Source organism: Calonectris borealis, chromosome 5, assembly GCF_964195595.1.
Source record: "Calonectris borealis chromosome 5, bCalBor7.hap1.2, whole genome shotgun sequence".
NCBI lineage: Eukaryota > Metazoa > Chordata > Aves > Procellariiformes > Procellariidae > Calonectris > Calonectris borealis.
In genome coordinates this window covers 2,308,116-2,332,591 of record NC_134316.1, presented here as the reverse complement: position 1 = coordinate 2,332,591, position 24,476 = coordinate 2,308,116, and the positions used below count along the sequence as shown (strand labels likewise).

The 24,476-nt window shown below is 43.6% G+C and overlaps 1 protein-coding gene across 2 annotated transcripts in view; it reads left to right on the top strand.

Annotated features, from left to right (window-relative positions):
- The window catches only part of MDGA2 (MAM domain containing glycosylphosphatidylinositol anchor 2), a 388,607-nt gene that overhangs the window by 208,364 nt on the left and 155,767 nt on the right, over positions 1–24,476 (top strand). For both annotated transcript variants that reach the window (XR_012673750.1, XM_075150684.1), the window contains exons 5-6: positions 1,423–1,555; positions 20,015–20,284. Coding sequence is in view for 1 of the 2 variants with exons in the window: in XM_075150684.1 (XP_075006785.1) it covers positions 1,423–1,555; positions 20,015–20,284 (403 nt within the window). In the remaining variant the exon portion in view is untranslated. The remainder of the gene's footprint in view (positions 1–1,422; positions 1,556–20,014; positions 20,285–24,476) is intronic.

Genomic DNA, 24,476 nt, shown 5'->3' with positions numbered 1-24,476 from the left:
AGCTGTGTTCCTACTAACCTGAGTCAGGCCCTTTTCTAGCCCAGAGAAACCTTTTCTTGAAATAGGATCTTTATCTTTAGGAGCAGCCTTTGAAAGGCTTGGTCTTGCAAACACTAAATCAGCATGTGCTTAATTATGTGCTTAATAATTTCTGTGGGACTGATTGCACTACAAAGCACTTCGGTTCCGATGCTCTAAAGCTACCAAGCTTGGTTTCATGACTGTCTCTTTTCTTGTCGGGCTAGCTGTATCTTCTCTTTTATTGATTTTTGCTAGTTCAGTACATGCATTTTCACAAACTACCATATTTTGTATGGTCTTATATAGGCCTGGGCAGTTGGTGGACGTGATATTGTTAAAAGAAATTCAATACGTTGCTCAAGCCGTGGTAATATTAAAAGTTGTAGCAGCATTAACGGGACACGTGATAATGAACATTTTCTGAAGTTTGCTCTTTTGATGCTTTGTAAGTCCGTTCAGCCTCTGCCTCCCTGGCTGGGGTTCTGCCTTAGCCTTGCCTAAGCATAATACATTTTTAGCTTATCGGTATGAACACGGGCAAAGACTTGAATGCAGGCAACTGGAGGAAGAGATTGAGAAAGCCCAAGGAAGTTTGTTATTTTAATGCTAGAGTGAATAATGTGCAGGTATTGATACATATAGGTTTATCTGATGTTTCCGCAGCCCTCCACGCTCTCGGGTCCTCACGCCTGACACCCTGTTGAGCTCTGCTGTGCTCCCTGTGCTTTCTTCCTCCCTGCTCTGTCCCATGGCATCTCTGCGTGCTCAGGATTTTGTATCTAACGCTGCTTTCGGCTTTTTGTTACTCTCGTTGCTAACAATGCTGTAAGATTTTACACACGTATTTCAGCAACTTGCTTTTTTCCGAGTTTCTGGTTCTGCAGTGCCCATTTCACATAGTACTGCAGTGGAAATCTCGTATTTTCCAGTTTTCTCTTGATTGTGTCTGAAGGAATGCTTTCATTACATATCCCGTTCAGGTCCCTGCTCCGTCATTTACACTGCTGGCTAAAAATAAAATCCATCAGCAGCTCATTTTCAAAGGAAAACAGCAGGATTTCTGTACCTTGTGATTTTTTTCATCATGTAGATTGTACCTTAAGATATATTATCCCGAATAATGCTGCAACTTGAAAGAGACTGTGGAACCAATTTCCCCCTCGCTGCTCTCTTTTCTTTTGCCTTTAATATGTAAGTGGGGCTACGGTTTTAGGTTATGCCAGCTGCCATTCTTTCAGAAAATTAAATAACACATGTTTTCTGGACCACTTCAACATCTGCTTCTAATTAGTCACCTCTGCATCTTCCTCTTGCCTCCTGAAAGCCAGTCTCGGTGTAGCCTACATCCCTGCTTGTTCCTCTGCCTCCATCTTTTCCTAACACTCTCTCTTGCACACGCAGGGAGAAACAAAGATCCTGAAGCTGAAGAACCTCCGACCTCAGGACTACGCAAATTACAGCTGCATCGCCTCGGTGAGGAATGTCTGCAGCATCCCTGACAAGATGGTGTCCTTCCGACTCTCTAATAAAACAGGTGGGCCTCCAGCAGCAACCCTCCCCGGTCATTTGACGTCCCCATGGTCTTTTGTGTTTCGATGTTTTTCTCTTGCTTACAACCTCAGTGACCATACGCCCCCGCACAGTGGCGGGAGCTATTCGGGAGCAAGTTGTACAAGCCGTTTTCAGGTGTTTTCTTTTTTCTCACCAAAGTGAGGATTTGAAGAAGAGTTTTGATTTATTGCTCTCTGGATTTTATATCGGGATTTGCATTTTCCCCCCAGTGTCAGGGAGGTTCCTTGTTATGGGTAGACTTCAAAGAAGGTACTGCAGCGAGGTAAGAGGAAGGGGCATCTCAGTCAAGCCTGGGCATAGAGTAAAAACAAATACTTCTCTCAGTGCTTTGTTGAAAGCGAATTATTTTTGGTCAACAAAATATTTTAGGAAAAAATCAACCTTTTTATATTCTTACATTGATTTAAGCAGTGGATTTTGTATGATTGATTTGATATATTCTTACATCGATTTAAACATTGATTTCTTACATTGATTTCAACAAAAGTGTTTTCTTTCAGATTTAATTGGTTCACATGAAAATATTCAAGCAGTCGAGTTAAAATGCTTTGCAGGAGGGTAACTAGGTGTTTATTTGTCTCTGACCAAGCTGTCTTGATGTTGTGGCATTTCTTGTGCCTTTGCTCTTGTCTTTGGACTTGTCCCTGACTGAGTTGTATATCTCCATCTCTTTGTGGCTTTATCGCTGCTATGTATCTCAAGAGCCTCATGCCAGTGGTTGCTCGCAAGAAGTGCAATTGGGAATGCTGGTTTCCAGGAGGATGGAAATTATAGCTGGCTCTGTCCAGGGTCCGCAGAGGATGTGTCTGAAATGGTTTATAAACCTGATGCCAAAGAGCAAAGTATTCAGCTTAGCTTTCTAAATAATTTGAAATTTCAGAGAAGTGTTTTCTGGAGAACAGTTCTGCAGCACATGTTATAACATTTGAAGACTTCAGGTTAGATTACGCTGGGTTGTGCCTTAATAGCGTATGCCTCGGGGCACTGAAAACAGGTAGCAAATGAACAAAACAGTTGAGCCATTAACATGCTGAGTGCACCTAAGATGAGCTATGAATTTTATTTGCACTTGCACATTTCACATTATTTCTGTCCTCACGGCTTTATTGCAAGGAGTTGCCTTCAGCTTTTTCTGCATTTCTGATTTAACAGCAGGGACTTCAAAACTGTGGTATGTACCATTACTGTACACAGCCCATTGCAAAGCAAATTCACAGCTCAGCTTTAAATCTGCCACTGGCAGTAGGGGAATTGCAGTCGGCTCCGAAGGTACCTGGCAAAATGATTTGGAAGCCCTTAATTTACTCTCTCATTAATTTTGCCAGGGAAAAAAAAAAAAATCTTAATGTGCGGTTTGTCCCTCACTAGTTGCTCTGATTTCATACCAGAAGAGGCATGAAATCCTGTCTGCCATGGAGAGGTGTAGCTGATAGGTGGGAGCAGCTCTCCTCTCAACACCGGTAATAATTCATCCACCCTCATCCATGAGGACAAAGGATGGGAGTTGTTACCACTCCCATTTATCAGAGCGATAGTTTTGCTGTTGGAGCCAGAACAGTCTCTGGCCACGTGAACCTCATCTGCAACAGAAATTTGTTTCTGTTACAGTAATGGGGGAACATCAAGTAGCATAACTATTCCGAACTGAGGACAGGTGATCATGATCTAATTTTGCAACAAGAATGAATTATTTCCACCTTACAAATGTCATGTTTATTTTGGGAAAAGGTTGTCTTGATACATTAACAGGAATTGCTCTTTTGGAGTAATTTCCAAAGTAAACAAGCCTGAAAAATGATAAAGATTCACACTTTCTCATGAAGAACTTGGTGGCAGCCATCATCAAGGGCAAGATTAAATACATATAGTAATTACTGCAACAACTCATTAAAGACAATGACTGATGTGTTGATGACTCTGAGACAAAACTTTTCTCATTTGGTATGACTTCATCTGATATAGAAGTTCTTTGGTAGACCTTTGCCTGGTGTAACTTCGTAGAAGTTATATAAATTATAAATCCAGAGTAATCCAGGATAAATCCAAAGTAATGAAAATCAGACCCTGACCTTGATATCCTGTTTTGGTATAGAGCAGTCCTAGCCTGTCCATCTGTTTTTAATTTAAAGCTGGAGGCATGTAATGAAGACGCCTATCTAATGGAAACAGAGGAGAGACAAACTGAAGGGTCTGTAAGGTGGCAAACATGCACACGATATACGAAGACATTTTTTATGATGAGGGTGGTGAGACACTGGCACAGGTTGCCCAGAGAGGTGGTAGATGCCCCATCCCTGGAAACATTCCAGGTCAGGTTGGACAGGGCTCTGAGCAACCTGATCTAGTTGAAGATGTCCCTGCCCATGGCAGGGGAGTTGGACTAGATGGCCTTTAAAGGTCCCTTCCAACCCAAACCATTCTGTGATTCTATGATATTTATTGTAATTAATATCATTGGCTACAATGAATTTAAGTGAATTTAAGTTCAGCTGCAAATTATGTGATCGTAATGTAAAATTGCTGGCAATTTGGCTATTCTGCATTTCTCAGGTCTGTAAGCATAACTGGTGTGAGATGTTTTTGTTGAACTTGGCTGTTACTGATGAGAGAGGTGACTAAGGTGAATAGCTGAGGCTTACAGCAGCTGTGGGTTTCCATCTCATTCCAGCAATGATTTGTCTCACTGTTATTGCAGGACACAGGGACTGTTGCATGATTTGTCAGGCTCCCTTTGATTGATTGACCTGTGAGCAAAGTTGGGAAGGTTTTTCCCTGCCATGGATGTGCACTCCAGCTTGGGTTGCTCCGGGACATCAGCTGTTCCAGCAGCCAGATGGGGTCTGCAAGGTTTGTGGACCATCTGTGTGTGGTGGCTTGCCATTCACCTTGATTGATTGACACGGTGCGCACACGGTGGCTGGGAAGCCGCTGTGCTGCAGGGAGCACCTTGGCTCCCCGCTGGCCTGATTGATTGCCACCGCACGCTGATGCGCAGCAGGACTTCTGCACGCCGTAACGAGCGTTTGTCACGTGTGATGATCGTTGGCAGATTGTGCTTGAGGAAGTGTGCTCAGCAGATGTGAAAAAAACCCAGTGTGACTATTATTGTATGCCTAGAAATCCTTATTGCTCTTACAGTATCCTGCTACTACCCTGCCTGCTTCTGCATCCAGGGCCACCAAGGTTCTCGCAGATGACAGTCAAGTCACCTGTTGAACCTTCTGCTTGATAATCCTCCCATATGGTTAGGGAATATGGTGACAGAGGCACGTGAACACTTGTTTTTTCCTCTTTCTTTCTCTGAAACACTCTCAAGTCTCCCCGCCTTCCGTCACCAAGAGCTATAGGTGACTCGGGCATGAACGTAGATACTTGTTTCAAGGAAAGCGTTGCAGATCCAGGTGCTCTGCTGCTACTACTTATGCCACAGGATCTTTCATACATCTATATTCCCGTGCACACACCTGAGTTGAGAGGCTAATTTGAGGAACACCAGGCATGTCTTTGGGTGAGTAGCTCAGGTTTCTGCCAGCTTGTCCCTGTGACCTTTTTGTTTTCTGTGCTCACTCTGACTTTCTGATTGTTTGATTGCGTGTCGTGGCATCACCAGAGTAACAATCAATTACTGTGATAGAACCAATCCAAAGGAAACTTTCTGCGTGCTCCTTCTTGAATAATTAGAGAGGTAATTAAGCTGATGCCATCAGATGAACACGTACTCATCGGTATACTTTGGACATGATGCAAGTTTAAAGTGTTACGCGTAGGTATAATTAAGTACACTCACCCCCCCTTCATTCAACAGCAATGTGTTAATTACATCTGTTCTGTGCGAGTCCGAAGCCTCAGACACACCAGCATATGTCTGTGGTACTGCAGGAGTTAAGTGCATTGGCATCATTTTTCAGACACACGGATTTCGTTGTTCCAGTGCAGGCTAGTTTAAAATACAAAAGCCAAAGTGGATGTCGTAATGCGAGAAGCTGAGATCATCTCAGAAGCATGTGACCGTGCATATGCTGAAGCCCAAGATGACAATTAGCGGTAATATCGTACAGCAGCAGGTAGAGGCACTTGTTGAGCACCGACCCACTTTGTATCTAAAGACAGCTATTACTCTGCAAATTTATTATCTAAATAGATGAGAAATTTGAAGGGAAGCAGAAACACTGTGAAGTGATTCACCTGCTGGCAGATTGCTGGTGAGTGGCAGGAACAGAAATAGAAGTCAAGATGTGAGGAAGAACAGCAAAGGGACTAATTTTGCAACTCTCATTTGTTTTTAGTAGAGTGAATCCCTTTAAAATCAGCACGTAGAAGTTAATTTGGGTAAGTTAATGCAAGCAGGAGTTGTAAAACTAAATGCAGCTGCTTTGCAACAAAATCAAGGGGTTATTCTGACAAGGAGGAGGAACCCTGGCAATTTTCTCAATGTATGTGCTTGAACCCATGCTGTCGGAAGAGGAGCAGGTGCCAGGGTGGGCGTCACACTGAGTCATGACCTCCATGCTTTCTGTCTACGTTACCCGTTTTTGTTGCCTCACTATGCCTGTGCTGTACCCAAGAAGAAATCCGATTGATCCGATTCTGACTCCTACTCTACCCGTTGGGCTTTTCTTGGGGTTGCTACTGTCTCGTCTCTTCTCCAAGGCCTCAGAGGGTTCTTGTGTTACACTTACATGTGTCTTGTCCCCATTTATGTTTCTCACCCTCTTAGAGCTCTTAGTGTATTTGTATTCCTGAAATCAGTGAAATTTTTCCTCCAAACAGTCCTTGCAGTTTGAAACTGCAAGAAGCACAAAAGACAGAGCTGGCAGCAAAGGCTCCTGGGGTGGGGGGAGCACAGTGCTACAGCTTCTGTCTTCTCATAGGAGCAGCTCCCTGACACCTCGAAGGTTATCGTTCCCACTTACAAGTGTTTTGGAATCACCACCTTGATTCCTCTATTATACCTTCTCATCCTCTTGTCTGGTTTTTACTAAGACCTTTGATATGACCTCCCGTAGTTTCCTTACAGCCAGATTTGTGAGATGCGAATGATTAGTGGAAAACTGGCTGGGCCTTTGGGCTTGAAGGGTGGCATGATGTCCAACTGGTGGTCATTTGCTCACATCATCCCTCGAGGATCAAAACAGAGAACAATACTGTACAACATAGTTATTAATGACCAAAACAATGGGACCCGCTGCACTTTTGGCAAGTTCTTGGATACCAAACTGGGATGGTCAATACAGGGGTCTTGACAGGCTGGAGAAAAGGGCAGACAGGACCTTCATGAAATTAACTGAGGGAAGTGCCACGTCCTGCCCCTGGAGAGGAACAACCACCCAAGTACCAGTACACGTTGGGGCCAACTGGCTAGAAAGCAGCTTTGCAGAAAGGGAGCTGGGTTGCTCTGCAGACAAGTTGAAGATGAGCTGGCAATGTGCCCATGCCAAAAAGGCCAACAGCAAGCTGGGCTGTACTAGCAGGACTGCAGCCAGCAGGTCCAGGGCAGTGATCCTTCCCCTCTGTTCAGCACTTGTGAGACTGCATCGGACTGCTCTGTCCGGTTTGGGGCTTCCTAGAGCAAGAAAGACATGGATGGACTGGAGCAAGGCCAGTGGAGGCCACAGAGATGGTCTGGAGCTAGAGCAGGTGACATGTGGGAAGAGTCTGAAGGAGCTGGGTTTGCTCACCTTGGGGAAGATGCTCAAACTTTGACTGGATGAAGCCTGAGCAACCTGATTAATTGGCGTTACCTGAAGCAGGGCTCTGACCAGGGACCTCCAGAGATCCCTTCTAATGGAGATCATTCTACAGTTCTGTGATTAAAGCAAGCACATTAAAAGGTAAAACAGTGTTGTGGAAGTTGTTTGAATTCGGTATTTTCTCCTCTCTCCAGCCTATCGTTGTCTATGTAAGAACTAATGAAAGTCCTGAAGAGCTATCACCCTGCCTTAGCCTGGACCATATATTGGTCAGGAGGTGCTTCTTTTTGAAGATGCTTAGCAGGAACAAGTGCAGTTTCCTTTAAAATACAGGGGTTATATTATTCCAAGCATAATCCTGCTCTGTGTCAAACATGAATTATTGACAGATGATATTAAAATCTGTCATCAGTTTGCATGTGACTCACTATTTAATCTTTAGAGCTGGGAAAGGTAACTTTAGATACAACTGACTCTGAATTACACATCTGAATGCCTACATCTAATAATAACATGAATGGATCTTTTTAAGAATGTTCATTGTTTCAAAGTGTCAGAGAAAAGGCATGATATTTACCCATAAAGACACTGAAATTCTGTGCTTCCTATAATATTTCTTCTAATATGATTGAGTAAAAGGAAATAAAACTTGTAGCTTGATCTACAGAGCATTTTTGGTGGCAAAAATTAATTTGAAAATGTATATTAGTTTGTATATTAGCAGCCAGTTTAGGCTGCTCAGTGCAGGTGATCATTAATACATAATATTAAGGCTGATTTTTGGGAGCCTCTGACACAGAAATAATCCACAACAATAACTTTTACCAAGAAAGGTGAGTATTTCAATACGTGATTTTTCAGCAGCATGAACATAGTTATTCAAATCACAGCTGAAGCTGGCATGCTGTCTGGGGCATGCGGTGGGAAACAAATTGAAAAAGGCCTAATTCACTTTTAATCCCTTCATTAAGCAGTAGTCTGTCACGATAAACTTGCTTTGTTTCTCTTCATTCAGACAATACGGTGTTAAGAGAATTATCTCATTTTGAAAAAATATTTCTCTTAGCATCCCCTGGCATTTTTGGAGTGTGACAGTGAGATGTGATCCTGCGCTAAAGAGGCTTGAAATCCTCAGATAAGAAATAGTCAGCTGTATACTCAGAGCTGAATACTGAAGGTGGATGGTTTTAATGCTTTAGCAAAAAGGAATAATAGAAAACGTGAACGGAGATAAATCCAGTTGGTGGCCGGTCACGAGCGGTGTTCCCTAGGGCTCAGTGTTGGCACCAGTTCTGTTCGGTATCTTTATCAACGATCTGGACGAGGGGATCGAGTGCTCCCTCAGTCAGTTTGCAGGTGACACCAAGTTGGGCGGGAGTGTTGATCTGCTCGAGGGTAGGAAGGCTCTGCAGAGGGACCTGGACAGGCTGGATCGATGGGCCGAGGCCAATGTATGAGGTTCAACAAGGCCAAGTGCCGGGTCCTGCACTTCGGCCACAACAACCCCAGGCAACGCTACAGGCTTGGGGAAGAGTGGCTGGAAAGTGCCCAGAGGAAAAGGACCTGGGGGTGCTGGTCGACAGCCGGCTGAACATGAGCCGGCAGTGTGCCCAGGTGGCCAAGAAGGCCAAGGGCATCCTGGCCTGTATCAGAAATAGTGTGGCCAGCAGGAGCAGGGAGGTGATCGTGCCCCTGTACTGGGCACTGGTGAGGCCGCACCTCAAATCCTGTGTTCAGTTCTGGGCCCCTCACTCCAAGAAGGACATGGAGGTGCTGGAGCGTGTCCAGAGAAGGGCAACGAAGCTGGTGAAGGGTCTGGAGCACAAGTCTGATGAGGAGCGGCTGAGGGAACTGGGACTGTTTAGTCTGGAGAAGAGGAGGCTGAGGGGAGACCTCATTGCGCTCTACAACTACACCTGAAAGGAGGTTGTAGTGAGGTGGGGGTCGGTCTCTTCTCCCAAGTAACAAGCGATAGGACGAGAGGAATGGCCTCAAGTTGCGCCAAGGGAGGTTTAGATTGGACATTAGGAAAAATGTCTTCACTGAAATGGTTAACAAGCACTGGAACAGGCTGCCCAGGGAAGTGGTGGAGTCACCATCCCTGGAGGTATTTAAAAGACGTGTAGATGAGGCGCTTAGGGACATGGTTTAGTGGGCATGGTGGTGTTGGGTTGATGGTTGGACTGGATGATCTTAGAGGTCTTTTCCAACCTTAATGATTCTATGATTTTAAAATAAAGCTGAGAAGGACCCCAAGAGGTCGTGTAGTCCCATTCTTCATGGCAGAATGCACTAGATCTAAACCTTGTCCTACCGATGTCCGTTTAACCTGGCTGCCAGCAGCAGAGGTGCCACGTTATTGGCGGACAGTCTGGCTCATTGCTCCGGTCCTGTCCACCATGGCATGAAGAAGAAATTATCCTCTTCCCCTTTGCAGCCAAGTTTTGTATATTTGAAGATGGTTATCTTGTCCCATCTCTTCTGTTGGATAACGAACCTAGCTCCCTAATTTTTGCCTGCGAGTCACATCATCTCTACTTCACACTCTTCTTGTTGATCTCCTCTGACCACCTCCTTGGTGAAGTTCAGTGCTTCAGGTCATGTAGAGTACTCCACAGCACCCACTCTCATAAGCATGGGGTTCAATGCAGGGCTTGAAAGTTCCCAAGAAAGTTCTTGTTTATGCATCCCTATATGATAACTCCTTTTTACTGACCACATATTGCTCGGTAATGTTTGCTTTGTGTCCAGATTGCCATCCACCATAACGCTGAGGGTCCTTTCTCTGCAGCTTCTCGTTAGCCAGTCATTCCTAATCCACTGATTGTGTGGGCAATTGTTGCTGTTGCAAGACAGAATTTCTCACCTAACTAGCAGTCTGAAAGCTTAGGTGTCTGTAGTACACTGGTTGTTCAGGGAGCATGGTACTCGCTGGAGAGAGGGAGAGAGATGGCTCCAAAGAGCAATTCATCCCATCTATTTTTGGAGAGCAGGAATCGTGTTTTAGGGGTGCTTATATCTCATCGAGGTACATGACCTCAGATTGCATGCCAGTCTTTCGGTTGGTTGTAATTAGCCAAGATGAATTTAAGCCTACATGTACAACCGTGCATCTAAATATTGTGACGAAGGGGACGGTTTCATGATTGGGTTAAGCTGATTTAACTCTGCTCTGCTGCTGAAGGGAGGATCCTGCCTTCCCTTCATACCCTCTTGATAAAATGTCCACAGAATGAATAGTTCATACAGAGTGGGCGCTGTGAGCTATTGTAGTCGTCTCCAGAGCGTAACCACCGAGGAAGTGCTCTGAATAGCAAACGTATCCGCCTCCCTTCCTCCCTGTTGGAGCTATCAATGCCACATCTGTGCGTGAATGGCAGCACGAGCAAAGTGCGAGTCATCAAAGTGCTGCTGCTGCTGGATGAAAAGCAGCCAGGCAAATCGGGAATAAAGAGATGAGTCATCAAAGCTGCATCCCCATTGGTTAAAAAACAGAGGATTTCAGAAAAAGTTGGAGGAGGGAAAAAAAAGGCTATTGAGAATAGAGGGAGAGGGCAGGGAGTGGGCTACGGTTACCTGGGCTGGCGCTCCAGGCCAGCTTGTTCACATATATGTGAACATATAAAGACTGAGTCCAGCTGAAAATGGACCTCATTCTTTGCTTTATTTCTTTCCTGTAACTCCTCTCTCTGCTTCCCCCGCAACCTCATAATTTTCCATTCTTGATAGTGTGCCCGGACAAAATGATCTTGTACTTTACTCAACTTTTAAGCTTCTTTATTTTGGTGGCAGGCTCAGGGGAAAGTAAAAAATGAGAGTTGTTTTTTTTTTTCTTTCTGACCAGGTAGCATATTCAAATTGAGCAGTGACTGCTGGTACATGGGGGGCACGTGCACCCCAGTCTGAGTTCAAGGCACACAGACTAATGGGTGGCTCTGGCAATCGTGGAGGGCAGCTTCCCTGGGTGGGGGGAGCCACCCCTTTGCGCTAGAACAGGTCCGAGTGCTTTTGCAGTACTAAAGCTGATCTGGGAATATATTACTTCAGTAATGCCATGTATCAAGTCAAAAAAAGGACGCATGGCTGAAAGAATTGGGATTTGAGAATTTTGCCTTTATTTCTTCTGCCCCTGGAAGTGCTGGAATTTTAAAGGCAGTGAAAATGAAATGGGAAAAAGAGCAAGTAACACAAAAATAAGGTTGATATGCATGGTGAGCACGTCTGGTTATGTGTCTAAGCCTAAGTTGTTTAGAACTGGAAGTTGTTACAGCTGGAGTATTTTGCCGCTCTTCTGCGCTTAGATTGCATGCAGCACCTGAGCGAGACACCACTGAAGTTCAAACCTCTACATGACTGGTCACTTGACAGTGACTATAAAAACACATTTTTACGGTGAGGGTGATTGAGCACTGGCACAGGTTTCCCAGGGAGGTTGTGGAGTCTCCATCCTCGGAGATATTCAAAAGACACCTGGACACAGCCCTGGGCAACCTGCAGTAGGGGACCCTGCCTGTGCAGGGGGTTGGACCAGATGACCTCCCGAGGTGCCTCTAACCTCAACCATCCTGTGATTAATTCTGGTCCTAAGCCTGCAAAGAGCTCAAGTTTAAGTGTCTCTGCATAATTTTTCTCCCTTGGCTTTGTTGGAAAACTCATTGCCAAGACAAAGATGAACCTGCCCTGGGAAGCCTTGCCCCTTCCCAGCAGAGTCCACAGGTAAGTTTGCGTGTCCTGAGAGAACAGATGAACTGCTGGCCCACGTAGGTTTGTGCTTGCTTGACAGTTTGGCCCACTGGAGTACCTTATCCTGGCTGGTTCAATACACACTGGCACTTTCTGCTTAGAAGAGTTGTCTCTTTTGTGATAGCAGTCAGAAGATTACAGCTCTGTCAGCAGCGGCAGGGAGGATAAAGCAGAGAGGATGGGTGTGTAAGAGTGGTTTTCGTTGGGGTTTGATTTTTGGGTTTTGGTTTGCTTTGCTTTGGGTTTTTTTTGTGTGTTTTTTTGTTTTGTTTTGTTTTTTTGTTTTCTTTTCTTTTTTAAGGACTATTGATGAAAAGAAAGGACCTACCATATTGCAGCATGCTGTGGCAGTGTGGTCAATAAAAAGTTTATTTTTACCCTGTAATTTAAAATCCAGACCTCAGCTGGGAATTATAATCCACTCTTTTTTGAACTTTACTGAGTAAATAAGTACAGAAATGATGCTCCCAACCCAGCAGGGACCTCAAACGTTCTCTCTTTTTGCTCTGACTTGAAAGGGACTATTCATAATGTGTATAGTTAGGAGTATATGCATTGTATTCCTGCAAGAAATCATGGCTGTAAATTAAACGGATGCATACACACACACGTATATATGAAAGTATAATTCAATTATGTTCTATTACTTCAGTTCTGCATATGAAATCATTCACAAAACTGGAGGAAATAAAGTACTTTCATTTTTATTCATCATAGATGAGCGAGTTGTCAAGGACATGACTTTCTGCCTTTACTTTGATATTGCTATTAAATTATCAGTTTTCTTTTGCATTTGCAGTAATCCCTAAAGCCAATTGTGACATTTTCTCAATTCCATATGCCCGGTTTAAATACATATATTTGTCTCGCTGTGATTATAACATACGTCGGCGTCAGATTTTTTCTGTACGCTGCATCAGTGACAGATATCTTTTTCCTCCCAGTGCAGTATCTGTCTCAGATACCCATGCCAGGCAGCAGTAGAGACTCTGCTTCTTTCAAGTTCAGTGAACAATCTGTATCGGATCATTGATTAGAAGATGATTCCAGTCTCCCTGCCGATGATCCTTTGGCAGCTCTGTTTAAACTGGAAGCATTTTGTTGTAGAGCTAGGTTGTTATGTCGAAGGTGCTTGGTAAACTGGTGTTGTTAAGCGTGTATCTTAGCGTGTTAATGATGACTTAATGACTGCTAGCTTTGTGCTGGATCTGAGAAACTTTTGCCCCAGTCATTAATCAAAACCAGTGAGTGTTGCGTGCTGTTTTATTACTCTGTGAGGACTGGTGTATGTTGTAGCCACATTTTATAATTAACCTCCATCTGTATGTCACCAGTGCCTAACTTGTGTGCACATGTTAATACTAGGTAAAAAAAATTGATGCAGTTCTGATTTAAATTCTCCATAGTGACTTGACTAGCAGGGCTGTGCATTGTGGCCCAGTGTACTTCCAATAGCACTTTGCGCTGTTGAGTTCACAGCCAGGCTCTACAGTCCTATGAAATACATTGGATGCAGAAGCAATACTTGCACACGAAAGCCTCTGAATTGAAGTCCCTTTAAAAAGGATGCAGCTGCAATATGAATGGGGACCTGAACAGTTTCCCTCGTCATGAGTAGTGCCTTGTTCTTTGCGGGGAAGAGCTCGCAGTGGCACTGCGGCTGTCTTTGTACCCTGGCAAACCAACCATGACTTCGAAATGTGGGACTGGCGGTCAGAAACCCCTACTTCTAAAGGGCAGTAAAGATGCAGGGCTTTTTTGAACACTGAGCCGCTCTCATTACGATGTCCAAATACGATGTTTGGAAAGCTTGTTCCATGCACTCACCCATGGAAATATTTACCAAAGCTTGCTATTGTTTGATAATGAATTTTATTATTCCTATCAGAGAGTTGAAAGAAGGTTTCCGCTGGGCAGGTTGCCTGGCTGAGTCTCTGCCGGTGCCAGGGTGAAGGTTCTGGCTGGGAGACGCTTTGCTTGCCAAACCTGGATGGCCCAGCGTTCATCTCGTTAATCCTGATGGCTGATAGTCATCTAAGAGAGACCTCAGCCGGGGTGAAGCTTTGGAAGTGGCTGTGGGAGTGATAATACACTCTGTTTAGTACTGACTCCTTTTGGCAGGGATATTTTTGTTGCATTAGGAATTCTGTATAAATTATAAGATTTCATACATGAGCGCCTCCTGTGTCTGCATCAGTTTTGGTATGGTGCAGTTGTGCTGGCTCTGATGCTTAATTTCCCAAACCGGTACTGAACATTACTTAAAACTATAAAATCCATCACTCTTCAACTCTACATGAAATTGAGGATATCAGTCCTGTATCTGCCTGTGTGTCAGTGTGTCTCCATGACCCGAACTGTGACCCAGGGCTTTATGGTATGAACAGATGGAGCTCTGGGGCTAAAAATTGAAAAATTTCGGACTATTTAGTTTAAAAAATTCAGACTATTTAGTTTAGAGAGGAGATGAATAAGAAGGAAGACAGCAGAAATAAAGAGATGACATAATGTGAGATTAAACCCAATCCAGAAGAATACAGCAGTAGAAAATAATAAAATATATCTCTGACTTAAACCTTTCTGTGGAATTTTCTGAGATCTCTGCAAGATTTAACCAGAAACTGAGGAGCTCGTCGTTATGCCAGGAGGCAGCTGTTTAGCAAAGGAAAATTCTGGGCTGGTGCAGTTGTGCACCTTTTCTTTTGATTGCACATCTACCTGCTGAGTTCTATGGGCTTTGAAGAACTTCAATGTGAAAGTACCTTTCATGTAAGAAGAACCCTGTGTAAACATGGCAACCAGCGAATTACCTTGCTTGGTGAAACTAAATTTTGTAAAACTTAAATAATAAAATCAAGATCGGAAGCATAAATTGCTGGCTTACTGTCACTGCAATACGTGTCTTTTCGAATGATCTCGGTTAGGACCATGTGAAAGCTTGTTTGTAAGGATGTGAGGGTCTTCACAAGCCTCAAAAAGCTTAGGTCCCCTTTCTGTGCCTTTCAAAAACTGAACACGCGGAATGTCAGTACTGGCTCCAGCCTTGTTTTGGGAAGGCAGGCTGAGCTGTAGAAGTGGAAGGGAGCTTGGCTTACACTTGTATGTCTGTTCCCACAGTTGGTGGGGATGCCATTGGGTGAAACCACTTGTATCTTGGGGGCTGAAGCCTGACTCCCCAAAGCAATATACGTATTAAAGGCAAACCCAGTGCATTTCAGACTTGTGCCAGGAACACACAATTGCATGTACTGCCTTTTACAATAGTGTCATTTTAATAAGAGTCAGATCTTTTGGAGAAGTCTTCATCTCCTCTTCCTTCTGACTCAATTCCATGATTTCCTGCTATCTAAACAAACATCACAGCTTGAGCTGCTGGGACTGCATCATGGGTTGCCTAGTTGGGGTTCAATCATGCTAGATGCTTTATAAATGCAAAGTATGTACAAACGCAAGCATTGTCCTTTTGGATCAGATCTCATGTCTGTCCTTAACAAGAGCCAGCAGGAGACTTTCAGAAGAGTGCATAAAAAGTGTGCAGTAGACAGACACATTATAGTCTGCCGTCCCACTCCAGAAAAAGATACCATTTTATGCTCTGAAGCATGAGTTTTAATAATCCTTCAACAATATTTTGGTATAATCATCAACTATTATAATTGCCTTGGATCATCTTGTCATCTTTATAAATGCCTACTCCATTTTTTAATCATGCCCGACCAAAAAAAATGTGTGGCGATGAATTGCACAGTTCAGATTTATGCTGTATGTGGTGTTTAGCCCCAAAAGTTTACAAATAAATAAAAGAGAGAAGAAATCCATTTTAGAGAGAGGATTAGGCCAAAATTTCAGTTTTCTGAAAGTGCAAGGATCAAAGAGGATTTGCAAAACACTGTGATCAATGCGAGGTTGGTACATGTATATTGTTAAAAATGGCACTTTCTGCCCATTCCCATCTATAGGCTCCTGATGCATTTGTAAATCCTCATCCTAAAGGTAGGATTGATGTCACCCATCTTCTGCCATCTAAATCTTACCTGTCTAGATTAAACTAATCTTTGGGCTCTGTCTGCAGTCAGCAGGGAGACGGGAACCACAGGGGAAGATTCTTGCAGGAAGATAGCTCAAGGTAGATAAGAGGAATCGCCTTTTGGCAGCATCTCTTGCTGTCATTGAAACTAGAACAGGGAGAGATCTCACATGATAGTGAACTCCATTTCCCTAGCTCAAACAGGAGCTAGTCCTAAACTTTTTGTCTAACAGATGTTTGCTCAGAAAATCTGGAAGAGAGAGAGATTCTGCAGCAACTCTGAGCAGCCCAGTCCCAGGGCTTACTGCCTCTACTGTTACAGGGAGTTTTGTCGTCGTGCCTTCGTTACTCCTTTGTAGCTGTGCTACAGCTTTGCATTCCCAATACGTGGGGAGAGGCAGCTGTTTGCAGCTGCATTGCTGCAGCGTCCTGTGGGGAGCAGTTAGAGGTGTTCCTCTGGTTTGGGAGGGGAAAACATTTCTGGATGGAGTCAAACAGAGGAGCTATCCAGTAAAGCAGACCTGCAGAAGCCCTTCATGATGTTAATTAACCCAAGTCAATTAATACAGGTCTTCCAGCAGGTAACTAAACTTGTGAATCAGCCCCGTTCGTTTCCACATCTAGATCCAGGCTGACGTAGAAAAGTGAACACAAGCACTTTCTAACTTAGAGCTAAAGCCATTTTTCCGCCATCCCACCATGTCTGAGCACATCTCTGGAGTTATCGAGCATTTGGGATTTTTGCTGTTTGCCTCCTTCATTCCCTGGCTAACTTTCCCTGCTTCTCCCTTTTTCTCTCTCCCCTTTCCTTGCTGAAACAGCCAGTCAGAGCTGTGATGAGAAACCATGGGTCTCTTTAGGACGAGAGGAAACGGCCTCAAGTTGCATCAAGAGAGGTTTAGATTGGACATTAGGAAAAATTTCTTTACTGAAAGAGTGGTCAGGCCTTGGAACAGGCTGCCCAGGGAAGTGGTGGAGTCACCATCCCTGGAGGTATTTAAAAGACGTGTAGGTGAGGCGCTTAGGGACATGGTTTAGTGGGCATGGTGGCGTTGGGTTGATGGTTGGACTGGATGATCTTAGAGGTCTTTTCCAACCTTTATGATTCTATGATTCCAACTCGTGTTTGGCACATGAGCAGATGGGTGTTGACTACCACATTTCCCCATCCCTGCCTGGAAGAAGGAGAGGTCAATGTTGATTGCACTGAGAGTGGAGGTTGCGCCCTCAGAGGTGGGCGAGTATGGGGCTGTTGGTGAGGCTGAGCGTGCTTCAGTGGTGGAAGGAAAAAGTCCAAGTGACCACCAGGAAACTTCCAATTTCTCCATTCCTAGGCCAGAATTTGGCAACGTGCATGTGACAATAAATCAGGCAAACAGTGCGGTAGACCCAGTTCTATCTTCAGTTGCACCATAAAGCTGAAAATAAGAGGTTCTGTGTTATTGGTGCATTGCGATATGGTGCAGATTATGTATAGGGTTTCAAGCAGAGAAATATCAAAATAATAGCTCGTTGTTGCTGTGGATTCATATTCTAGTCATAAAAGGTATTTGATCCTTTATATGCTACACTGAGAAACCTTAACATCCCTTCTGAATTTCTTAATATTCTTTGGTTTAAATCAGGCTTTTAACAGTAGCAGTTGAGTGTATTGCTGAATTTTTGTTTGTGTTTGTCTAGTGGCATAGGTTGTAGTTAAGTGGAATGTGTGGTGTAAGCAAAGAGAAATTGCTGTATGCAAACCATAATTTTCATGTACTTACTGTTTTGAGTGCTGTGATGAAAGGGATGTATCACAGCATTTTTATCACATCAGCTGCTATCTTTGTCTCTCTACCTGAAGGATGGCAAAGGGCCCCCTTTCATCTGGAGGATTATGAGGCCATTATGGTAAACAGCACCACCAGGTTGGGTTGACATTGTTGGAGCTTTCATCTTTTGTTCTAAGTTTTGAAGCTTTATTTGTGGTTCTCTTGTTCTCTGTCTCATGACTTGATGTTTAGTGAGAGCAGAGAGCATCTCCTTGCCAGAGTTGTTCAGGAAAAATCATTAAACTCAGGAGGGAGGGAGGGAGAGAGAAAGGGGGGCCAGCTGAGTGCTACCCTCTGGTTGGTGATGACCCTACAGGTCTGGAACTCAGTTCTAGGTGCACAGCGGGTACATGGGTCCCTGCTTCTGCTGCCTTCGCCCAAGCAAAATCTACTTAAGCCTGAAACATGGCATACTACCCAGTTTCATACCTCTAATCCCAAAACAGGGGTCCATCAGCTGATGGAGGCATCAACTGATGAAAGAATATGAGGTCAGAGGACGTGAGCGGTGAGACACTGACACAGTTAGTGGGCAGTGCTGACTTGTTTTCTGTCTGTATTTTTAGCCGTGCACCCAATTTCTTCACTTTTAAGTTGGTTACATGAACCCAGGAATTTATGCTGGCAAGTATCTGCAGGGTCCCAAGCTGGGAGGAGCTGGAAGAGGGGGCTTTGCTTGTAAACCTCTGCTCCCCTGCTCTCTTAAAGTGTTCCCCAGCTGCAGGTTGCCTGTTCTCTCTGTGCTGGGACAGGTATAAATGAAGTGCTTTCCATTTGTGTGCTCCAGCTTGTGAGTGCAGAGAAAGCTAATTCCTCTTGGGTGAACTCCAGATAAAGAAAACTCTTATTTTATAGTTGACTCTTGTATTTGCCTTTAGTGATTAGTGTGTATTCCTTTAATATCAAAATAAGATTAATATATAAAGCAGAACACACAAGAATATGTCTCTGTAATAATGAGGATAGCGATATGATTTTTGGATGTAACACTTTTATTTCCTTTCATTTTTTATTGTCACGTTTTCTGGTATTCTTTACCCAGAATTTCAATCCTTCACCTTTATGCCTGTGCTTATTTAGTATTGCTGCTTTTTCTGTTCCAGCAATGTGTACTTAGATATTGGCTCATCGCTTATGTGGTTTAGGGTATGCCTTCAAGCAAAGCCTGAATCCAGGTGGATCCCTCAATGCAAATGACAGGGGATGTCACAGCTCAGATTGTGATTTTAAATTCCAGCATCTAAAAAGAATTGCCCTGCCCTGTCCCTTCATACCGAGCATTTCTGTTGCTCCCCTTATATCATATGCAAATATTTCATGGAAAAGAAGAGGCAAGAAGAGAGAATGAAATTTAATCACTTGCTTCTCCTTTCTGAGAGCAGCATCATCTTTCCATTAGCCTACCCAAACAAAGCCCCTGCAGCTGGTCATAGGATATTGTATGGAAATTAGTAGGGACCCAAGTCTGCACCTCTCCCGCGTGTCTGTGAGGAGACGGAGCCATGGCCACGCTGTCTGCTGGTGCTGTGAGCTGCAGGTTGCACAGCCCATACAGGGGAAAAATGCATCTGTGCTGAGTTCTTCAGCTTCTCCGTGTGCAAGGAGATGTTGTCCCAAGGGAGATGACTCTTCCTGATTCAACAGACCCAACTCAAACTCTACAAATTCATCTCAGTTGGCAGCCAAGTCCCAAGGAGTCCATCGGGGAGGCGGGTGGGTTAAGAGGGCTGTTTTTCAATGGGTAGGATCTGACTTGAAGAGGACAACATGCTTTCCATGCCAAATAAGAAGATTGTTACTAATTCCTTTCTTCCAGGGTTTAAAATCCAGGGTGCTGGCACCTGTCCCATACATCACACATTATTTCCCGAGCACAGCCCTAGGGTTGTCCATATATAAATCCTCATCTGCAGTTTGACAGCAAGGCGAAAGGTGATGGCTGAGCAGGGTGCAGAGCAGGGTGAGAAATGTGGTGTCAGGGGGAGCATCAGGATGGGGAGCACCCTTCTTGGAGGGCACGTAGTCGTGCGAAGAGCGCTGCAGCTGACGTGCCTTTGCTGATCTCAGGTGGCTTGAGTGTGCTTGTTGGGACTGAGCAATGCCAGAGATGCAGCCCCGCTACACCTTTCTCTTGCTCTTGTGTTTTGCAGCATCCCCTTCAATTAAGCTTCTTGTGGATGACCCGATAGTGGTGAACCCTGGAGAAGCAATCACCTTAGTCTGTGTGACAACAGGAGGGGAGCCAGCCCCTAGCCTGACGTGGGTGAGGTCTGCCGGCATCCTGCCCGAGAAGACGGTCCTGAACGGCGGCACTTTAACGATACCTGCCATCACGTCAGAAGATGCTGGCACGTACAGTTGCATCGCCAATAACAATGTTGGAAATCCTGCGAAAAAGTCCACCAACATCATCGTAAGAGGTAAGTTGAGCTGGTAAACCATTGACTTTTATCTTGGGAGATTAATTGAATCCTAATCTGACAGGATAGCAATGTTCACGTAGTGACGTCCTATGTTTCCAAATGTATTTCTGGTCATTTCTAATAATATATGAGATGAATTAGTGTTGGCTTCAAACAGCCAGTGGCTCTTGTGCTGGGCTGAAACCCCTTAGCTGGAACAGGGGCGACGTGGTGCCCCTTTGTATTGTGAAGGTGCAGCAGCTCTCCCATCCAATCCAGAGACAAACGATTGCCAAAGGACACCATGTCTTCTCAGCATTGCCTGTGCTGATCCCCTGCACACGCTGTCTTGGCAGTGAATGCATCCTGAGCTCCTGGAGATGTCACTACCTACTTCACCCTTTTCTTCCTCCTCATCAGCTGAACGTGTTATTGAAATTAAGGCTGTTGTGCATGCTGTGAATCTGCTGCCATCAGATGACTGCTCCCTGGGTGGGAGCTTTAGATTAGTACCTATGCTTTAATTATACTAAATAGCAGGATAAATGTCTGTCTTAGATAAAAGTAAGAGAAGAGTGCTTGCAGAACAAATACTGCCAGGTGGAGAGAAACTCTTCCCGGTTGTTTATTGCTTTCTGGATAACCCCAGGGACATGGCCAGTTGGTTTGAAGAAGGTGTTCGATTGGCTGATAGGCATCATCAAAATGGATTAATCTACCTGAACCAAACAGTTCATCTGAAACTAATTTTCTATAATCTAATCTGTGAATGGTAGTGAAACATAAACTCCCATGCTATAGTAACTTTAAATAATAGCAAGTGATTAATCATACTCAGGAGAAACTGCTGTATAAAGAGTCAGTGGTGTGAATATTTTATGAGAGCCGTAACCCCTGTTCGCTTCTTATTGCCCAACATATCATACTCTTCAGCAGGATGAGGAATTAGAAGCTATTTCTGTTCTGAGGGTCACGGAGAGAGCATTGCATCAGCCTAGGTCTGCAGGAGTTTATCAGGAGATGTCCACAGATTTATTTGTAATATTGTATTTCCATTTGAATTTTTGACATTTGGCTTAGGGTTTTTTTTTGTCAAGAGGCAAAAGCAGTCTTGTTTCAGGAACATAGCATCAGCATTAATTTGCTGTGATTTACAATGGTGATGAGGTTGTGAAGGGGAGATGTGAGTGAAACACACACTCGGAATAAGCAAAGGGAGAGGAAAGGCTTTGTGTGAAAAGAAATCTTGATATTTTAATTGACCCAGCAGACAGCACCGGAGAGCCCAGAGGAAAAGCCAAAGTCCCTAGCTCCCTGCAGATACAAATTTCATGAGTCATAGCATAATAATAATATGCCCTCACGTTTTTATTTATAGAAGACCATGCCTATGAGATGCCTAGGAGCTGCAAGATGTTGAACAAAGTATCATTAAAGCATTTGAGGTGACTTTTTTCTTTTTTTCCTCTCTGCTGTGTGGCCCTTTTAATTCTGAGAAGGGACTGCAGTGAGGAACAACCCATTAAATAAATGAAGCACAGCTCCCTTGTAGCCCCTATGCATTGCTACCTGCTATGATTTTCCCCTTATTATTTCTGTTAAAGGGGAAGAACTGTCTTTTAGAACAAAATCTTTATTCCAGTCTTGATTTATCTTTACTAAAAGTGGTGCTGAGTTTAGGAGTGAAATATGAGAGAAATTCATATCAGAATTTTGATTTTACTTTGTGTATATATTTCTTAGCATTTTGCCTGTAGCTCATTGCTTCTCTCTATTTCATCTCTTTTTTTGTTGTTGTGTATCAGGATTTTCACACAGCAGCTGAGGAGAGAAGAGTATTTACTTGAAATAGCATCTAAGCCTTGCAGGAGAAGCATTTGGTAAATGGAGTTCACATCTTCTGTCAGGTGGACTACCAATCCCAGGATTAGACAATAATCCCCTAATTTTACCTAGAAAGAGATGTAAAGTTGTCTCAAAGCATCATCAGGGCTCAGATGAAATTTGTTCGCTTTAAAATTCACTAAATTTCACTGTGCATTTATCTGAACGTGCCTTTATTGTATGTGCTTCGTTCCATGGATCTACCTTACCTTCAGCAGCTCTTGTTTTTTTTCTGGGCATTTTCCTATCTGTGTGGCTGAGTGCCCAAGTCTGTGACTACCCACCACACCTGACATCAAACCCCTTGTGAATGATGTCATATGACGGCCATGCATTTAATAATAATAAAAAAAATCTAAAACCAGAGAGACTCCTTCAAAAAGAAACAAATAAAAGTAAATAAACGAGTAACAAAAGTAATTTATCCTTTTTGAAAGTCAGAAGTTATGTGGATCGATAAGCAATAGAGGTGACAGATGAGGCTGTGTTTAAAGAGCAGATTCAGGCGCCGACCTGACACCGAGGTGTGTTCAGGTCAGCTCTACGCTCCTCCATCAATCTTTTCTGTGGCCCTTAAAAAGTAGGAATAAATACAGTGAAATGGCAAGATGACCAGATATGACGGCTTGGGGGAACATATATCCCCTGAGAGATGGTGCAAAATGTACCCACGTGGAAGTGCTGTGTAATGTGCGTTCGCTGCTTCTGCAGGCTGTAAATTACTAGTTTCTGCAATTGCCACGTGCTGCAGAAGGAGCGGTGGGATAGCCGGTGCCGCTCATAGTCTCAGTGCATTGCTTTCCATTTGTTAGCTCCCAGGATTTATCTGGAAGCCTCCTAATATGCATAAGCATTTAATATGTTCTCTGTTTTTCCGCTGTTATTTGATTTCCTCCCCTTCCAGTGAGCATTGGCATGGAAGGAGATGTTTGTTCTTAAAATAAAGAACAAACTAACGCTGCCGTTGCGGTGAGGAACTCGTTTAGTCATAACCGTCTTTGGATTTTTTTTTAATTTTATTTTATTTTTCCTCTTTTGGCTTGTATAACTTAAAAGTAGTTGTAAATCCTTCCAACAAAAAGAAGCTGGGTGCTTGCTCGTCGGTTTGGATGAACGCGGACCTCTTGCAAAACAACAGGCGTTGCACACAGCTGCTGAGGGAAGAGGCTCCTTAAGCAGTTAAATTAACGCTTTCAGATAAAGCACCGTCCTTTAAAGATACCCCTTTCTTAGGCCAGTTGTAAGCTGCAAACTCTGCTCCCTTTGTCTCCGTTCTGCTGAGCTGTTGTGTTTAGTGCCTTTCCCTTTCGGCTGCCGGATAATGCTAATGAAAGTTTTGCTGATAAAGAGAAATTATTTTGAGCACCACAATGCCATTCCTTAAGAGGTACAGATAATGCAGTATCTTTCATTTCCTCCGTTTGCTTTGAACAGGAGCTCACCAGAGGCAAATCAGTGACCATGTGCTGTTTACCTGTCAAAATATTAGTGAGAAAGTCTGTGAAATACAGCCGTTTTAAAGGATGCCATTATCAGCTTAACTGTACCCAAAGTTATTGCAAAATATTTTGTTCCATCAGACATTGTTGTCCATCAAGGTCTCTTGGGTCAAACCAGAGAAAGAAGAAATGCTCCTTCATTTCAGCAAAGCTGGCTGCTCACCAATTCTAATTATGAAAGTTTCTTTCTAAGTATTTTCTTTAGATTAATGAGTTCTTTAAATGATTGCAAGTCTGCTAGCATTTGAGTATTGGTGGGTGTTCTCATCAGTGGCATCTTCACATCCTGCTCTCAGACTGATGATTAGAATAGCTTCCCATAACATATTTCTAGAGAAAACCATTAGAAAGCAGAGGAAGCTCTAAGGGAATCTTGACTCCTCTCATTCTAGTAAAACTTGATGTTTTTATCCTTCTCTTAAAAAAAAAAAAAAACAAACTCTCCCAAGTAGCAAATCCAACACACCCCCTCTCGATAAACAAAGCTCCCGACAACCTCCACGCCTGATGTGTGTATTTTTTGCTGTGCTTGCTTGGAGGATGTTCTGTTTTTCTGACTTTTCTGTGGTAGAGTGAAAAAATGTTGTTCTGATGGAAATAATTTGTCATAAAGGCCAGGATGGGGGAAATCTGTTGCACTTCTTTCAGAGTTTTTTCCCACCCAAAATATTTCTGTTAATTTGCTTTCATCGTGGATTTATCACTGTTGGTCTCAACTAGAGGTAAATGGTAATCAGTCTTCCTATGGATATTTTGTTCATTAAAATAAGAAGGAAACATAGACGCACACATTTGTGTTAAAATCAAATGCAAAACCTTGCTTACTC